The 6,079-nt window shown below is 33.7% G+C and overlaps 1 protein-coding gene across 2 annotated transcripts; it reads left to right on the top strand.

Annotated features, from left to right (window-relative positions):
- Positions 1 to 211: 211 nt before the first annotated feature.
- Positions 212 to 5,870, top strand: LOC112716210 (peroxidase 17). Of its 2 annotated transcripts, none has more exons than XM_025768071.3 (4): positions 212 to 587; positions 2,436 to 2,683; positions 2,789 to 2,980; positions 4,961 to 5,870. In XM_025768071.3, the coding sequence occupies exons 2-4, from the start codon at positions 2,468 to 2,470 to the stop codon at positions 5,585 to 5,587; spliced, it is 1,035 nt and encodes a 344-aa protein (XP_025623856.1). In that variant the 5' UTR covers positions 212 to 587; positions 2,436 to 2,467; the 3' UTR covers positions 5,588 to 5,870. The 2 variants fall into 2 exon arrangements, with proteins under 2 accessions (XP_025623856.1, XP_025623857.1); XM_025768072.3 differs by lacking the exon at positions 212 to 587 and adding an exon at positions 1,407 to 2,288.
- The last annotated feature ends 209 nt before the right edge of the window (positions 5,871 to 6,079 follow it).

Below are 6,079 nucleotides of genomic sequence, written 5' to 3'. Positions count from 1 at the left end.
ACAAAAAGCACAATAATAGTACAAAAATTATTTACTATATTTGATTATTTGTTTATATTTATATATTAATTTACATATTTTTAATTAAATTATTAATCATCCGAATTAATAAAATAATTAAATATAGAATAAATTTATAACTAAATTTATTTATAGAAATATAATATAAAATATAAAATATAAAATATATTGTATATTGAAAAGTAAATTTATAAAAATTTGAGTAACTATAACATCCGCTTAGACTGAAAAACAAAAAAACGTAGCCACCTTCCTCTGCAAGTTGCTGACACCAGTGCGAAAAGTTGCAGAAAAACAGAACCATTAACTCGGCGCCACATGGTTCCAATTTTAACACATAGCACCACCATCATCGCCACTTCACCAAGCTAACTCGCTTTGCATTGGTCTTCACTATTTTTATTATATACAAGAAAAGATTAAAAAAAAAAAGAATCTTAGTGCTTCTTTTTGACTGAAATTTCGAAACATCGAAACTCCGTTAGACACGCCCTTTCTCCTTCACAAGGTGGTGCTCCTTCGTTGAATCAGAATTTGGTTAAGCCTTCGCCTCAATAGCACTCTAGGTATAATTTTCTGCTTTATTTTTCTTTTGATTATTGAATCGTTTTCGTTCTTTTGTTGCTTTTAATTTTTAACGCGCCTTAAATCTGCGCCAGTTCTTTGGCAACATTTTTCAATTCATGCTATGCTGTTGCAGCGTCTCTCTGCTTTACCGTTTTCATAGCAGTGGAACAGTAGCTTTCTAGTTGTTTGTTACTGAAACTTGTGTATCGAATAAACCTTTCTGATCCTTTGGCTTCAGTTCTTTTCCAAGATCACACTCTGTTTTGGAGGGAGTGTTTTTTTTTTTTTCAAGAATCATACTTGAAGTGATAGCTGATAATCAATAATAATTTAATCAACAATGTCAAATTATATTATTTAACAATCGTCAATTATCAACTTGCAACGAAGATAACCACGGTTTTTTTTTTTTCAAGAGAGGAAAGACAGGGTAATTTTTTTATTATTTTAATTTGTGACTCAAAAATAAAGAAATATAAAATAGTAGATACTATTACTGCTTTTGTTTATATACAACTGTTACTTTGACATCAAAGTGAATATTATTGAGGATGAACTTAGTGTGGTGTAAAAATGAAGGAGAATGATTTTTTTTTTCATATACGATTATATATATATATATATATATATATATATATATATATATATATATATATATATATATTGTGATTGAAAACAGGGAAGACTTTTCGTAATTCATCTAATTTTTAGTTCAAGAATACATGCCTTTTTGTAATTGTCTTTACGGTCTTTAACTTTTGAAGGATGATTTGGAAAGGAAGGCAATATCAAACATGAGAGTGGCAAATGGCAATATTGCTTCCTTCACTATTCACTATTGATGTCTACTTGTTTTGGGAAGCTTTTTTTTCTCTCCTAAAAAATTGTTTAACCCTTTAAATTCAAAATAAAGCAAACAAATTGTTTTCTCTAACCTTTAAAAGTCCTTAATTTTTTTGAAGGAAAAAAAAGACTTGTAGAGCCTTTGAGATTGTCCTTCATAGGGTGGTTATGCGAATGTTTGGTAAACTTGACATATGAAAGGGAATTGGGAATTGCTCATGTATCACTATATCAGCATATCTGTTGTTCTTGCTTTTTTACACTGGTCTGATGAGTTTTTAAACCTCCCAATCATGCTCCATCAGATGGATGATGAAACTTTTGTTCTCTGCATTTTTTTCCTTCTTATTCAGTTCTCTGCTTGTTACTTGTTAAGCTTGTAGTGTTGCTGAGTTAAGTAAATAGGTCTGTTTGATGAACTCTGCTTCTGGATACACTATTATTAGCTACTGAGCTGTACAAGATAACAAATCAAGATTGCAAGAATGAATACTGATCTTATGTGTATATAAAGAAATATTCTGGTTTCCTCAAATTAAGACATCACTATATGCTTTGGCCCACTCAGCTCCTTGATTGTATGAGTAATTTTGTTTGAAAGTTGGGTAGGGACAAAGTCAATAAGATCCGGTCATCATTCAAATTTTATTTTTATTTTTGTCTCTTTCCTGAACTTGATTGGCCTTACATGGTTGTCACTTTCGTACTAAAATTCTCTTAGACTACTCTACCGAGTCTGCCCTTTGCACTTCATCAAGCTGAGGTGTCATGTTCAAATGAGTTGCACAATTCTAACTTTAAGTTCTGGTCGGGTTCATTGACATTCCCATTCTGATGTGATTGTATCCTCTATTCTGGTTGTAAAATTTTTAATTTTAGAATTTTACTCTGCATAGTTGTTGTTTGTTGTTATTTTCTTTTTCATTTTTTTTATTTATACATTTCAAGTGAAAGTTACTATACCCAAATAAACTGACCTACTATGATCTCTACTTGAAATACAGTTCAAAAGGGCTTCATCTTCAGCATTTTTGACATGCCTACAAGCCAACTGATGACCATGCTTGTGTTTCTCATAATACTTGTGCACATAGCCTTGGTGTCCTCATTGAATCTTCGACCAGGATATTACTCAGAGACATGTCCAGAAGCTGAATTTATAGTCCGAGATGTCATGAAGAGGGCCCTCATGAGGGAGCCGAGAAGTGTTGCCTCTGTCATGCGCTTCCAGTTCCATGATTGCTTTGTCAATGTGTGTTACAACTAATATCTAAATTCAAAAATAGTGTTGATTAAATACCCCAGATTGATATTTATTTATTTGCATTTTCTGATTTGAGGAATTGAACTTGTGAAGGGGTGTGATGGCTCCATGTTGCTTGATGATACACCAACCATGCTAGGGGAGAAACTGTCCCTGTCAAATATTAATTCGCTTAGATCCTATGAAGTTGTTGATGAAATCAAGGAGGCTCTTGAGAAGGCATGTCCTGGTGTTGTTTCTTGTGCTGATATCATAATCATGGCATCAAGAGATGCTGTAGCACTGGTTAGTATTCATCTCTATCTTTCAAGTTTTTCCTTTTCCATTGCAAAGCTTACACACACACACACCAATGGAAAGTTTCTAATATAGTCAAGTAGAGGAGCTATTCTTCCTCCTATGTGGCTACTATGATTTCTTCTGACAAGGAAACTTGCAAAGCTTATACAATTAGAATATTGATTTGACTTGGATCATATTGATAAGAAATTAAGAATGCTAGATCACCTGAATATGGTTATGTTCTGTTTAAAAAATTAACAGTTTTTGTATTCTTGTTTATCTTAGGTCAGTGCTTTTCTGGTTTTGCATTTTCATACTGAAAATTATATTGACCACGACAAATACAGTCATACACTCTTTGTATTGGATATTCTTGTCGCACCAGTAATTTTTTAACAACTTACACGTATTCTTTTTGTTTGTTTAAAAAATAATTTGAATACATAATTAATTAATAACAATTGTATTTTATATAAGAGTATTTGTTGTATACATAATATTTATTTTTAAATACTATTCCAATAGTATTATTGAGGTTGGAAAATCCTTTTCTTTACACTTAAGTGACTTTTCCTGTATGAAGTTGTTTAGGTCTTCTCTTTCCTTCTTTGGCTATGTGCACGCATCAATATACGGAATAAATTATTTTTAGGGTAGTGCTAGGGAGCCAATGGCATCCTAAAAATTTAAGTTAATTTTGGAGTTCACCTTGACCTTCAAGTATCTAGAATTCTAATACCATGTCATGAACCCACTCATCCCAAAAGCGTAACCTGACAGGACAATGTAACACTAATGATCATATCTCTAATACTTTCTAAACCTCCATTGTACACATTGTACGCTTAGACCATTGGCTCCCTATACTTTTCCTTATTTTTAATAGTTTTGACTTTTCATCCATTATTGCATGTCATGAATGTAAAATTGTTCATAATACGCCAAAATAAGGGAAAAGTAATTGTCCCACTTTAGAATACGACGAAGATAATATTTAGTTAGGGTAAAGTACTATTTGGGCCTAATTCTGTTTTTGTTTCTAAAGTTTAAATTGTCTTATTTGAATCTAAAAAAAATTTTATTTAGTTTTAATATAGTCATGCCGTAAAGTTAATGTTAAATAATTAACGAAACTCAGTTTTCAGATATGAAAAACTTATATAACTAAACTTTTCGGTTGTTGAGGGAAGTTTCTTGCGGTAGAGATGATGATGGCTTTGTTCTCGTCGCCACCAGCAAACTTCCCCACAGAAAGCGGGTTTTCGACAGTGTTCTCTATGTGCTTGAACCAAGGCCAATGGCTCGTGGTGATGCATCCGTTGCTGATCCTGTGTCTCTCGAGTTGTACCTTTTATTCAGGAAAGAACATTAAGGTCTAGTGGAGTGGTGAGGTTAATCATTTAACATTGACTTCGCAGTAGGACTACGTTGAAGCTAAATGAAATTTTTTGGATTCAAGTAGAACACTTTAAACTTTATGGATCAAAACAGGATTAAATTCAAACTTGAGGGACCAATTTAGTACTTTACCCTATTTAGTTATTTAGACAAGTGACACTCACTTCAGGACTTGAGGTACGCTTTATTTATTGTAAGAGTAACCTTCATTGTCAAATTACAGAACAAAAGCTTCATCTAACTAAGTTCATGTATAAAACATAACTGAGAAAATAAGCTATATTTACGTTTAGATTTATTAAATGAATCAAAGAATATTTCGTTAAATAATATAAAGTAAGATAGATTTCTTTGTTTTTTCATTATAGGCTCATGGTATTTATAGAAAGGTAGCTCAGTAGCTGGATAGCCTTTTGGTTCAATTCTATGTAAATATATTGAATGATGATTGTACTAAATTTTGTAAGCTACGAAATACTATTGAATGAAGACATTATTAGATTCATTGTTAAGAATTGAGATCATATATCATTGTTAGGTTTTGTTCTTTTTCTCATTTTATTTATTTTCTTACATCTGTTGCAGACCGGAGGACCCGACTGGGAGGTGAGGTTGGGAAGATTGGACAGCCTGACTGCAAGTCAAGAAGATGCAGACAACATCATGCCAAGCCCAAGAGCCAACGCAACCACTCTCATTGACCTTTTTCACAGATTCAACCTCTCTATCAAGGACCTTGTGGCACTCTCAGGATCACACTCCATCGGCGAAGGTCGATGTTTTTCAATCATGTTTCGGCTCTACAATCAATCTGGAACTGGAAAGCCTGATCCTGCCATCAACCCCATATTCAGGGAAGAACTATACAAGCGATGCCCCCTTGATGTCGATCAGAACACGACTGTGGAACTTGATTCAACACCAAGGTTGTTCGATAATCAATATTTCAAGGATTTGGTTGCTGGGAGGGGGTTCCTCAATTCCGATGAAACACTCTTCACTTTCCCCCTGACGAAAAAGTTTGTGAAATTGTATAGCAAGGGTCAAGATGAGTTCTTTAGAGATTTTGTCGAAGGGATGCTGAAGATGGGTGACTTGCAGTCCGGCCAGCCTGGTGAGATTAGGAGGAACTGCAGGGTGGTTAACTCAGTCGCGGATCACCTGGTGGTTGGGCCGCAACATAGGATGGAGAGTAACCATAAATCAATATAGCTGATGCTTTTCTTTTTAAAAGAACATTTAAATAAGAGTGAGTGTGAAAAATGCATATGTGAGTTCAGAGTGAAGACATTTGTGAGTGCAGAGTGCAGACTAATGTCTTCACCATATGTGTCAAGCAAATTTTGCAATGGCACAAACTGAAAGGCATAATTGCTGCATTTAGTATACAATCGAAATATGCTAGTTTTCCGTAATATATTTGTAGCTTCATGCAAGATTTTGAACCTAACAAGTGGCACGACTTCAATGATAGTAACAAAAATCATTAGCATCATAGCATGTATTACAGGAAACTTTATACATTCAGGCTGAAAAGGAGTACAGCCAGTACATGTGGGAAAAAGGAAATCAAGCTTTTAAATATTCTCCTTCACTTTGGATATGGAATTTCTAATGGAGGAAGGAGATGTTTCAATGGGAGCTAGAACTAGTTAACTAATTTTATGGGGTCTTAGGATCAGTTAAGTTAAGAGAGAGAGAATT

The sequence above is a fragment of the Arachis hypogaea genome, chromosome 10, assembly GCF_003086295.3.
Source record: "Arachis hypogaea cultivar Tifrunner chromosome 10, arahy.Tifrunner.gnm2.J5K5, whole genome shotgun sequence".
Taxonomy (NCBI): Eukaryota; Viridiplantae; Streptophyta; class Magnoliopsida; order Fabales; family Fabaceae; genus Arachis; species Arachis hypogaea.
The sequence above is the reverse complement of the archived record's forward strand: the minus strand, read 5'-3'. Positions and strand labels throughout refer to the sequence as shown.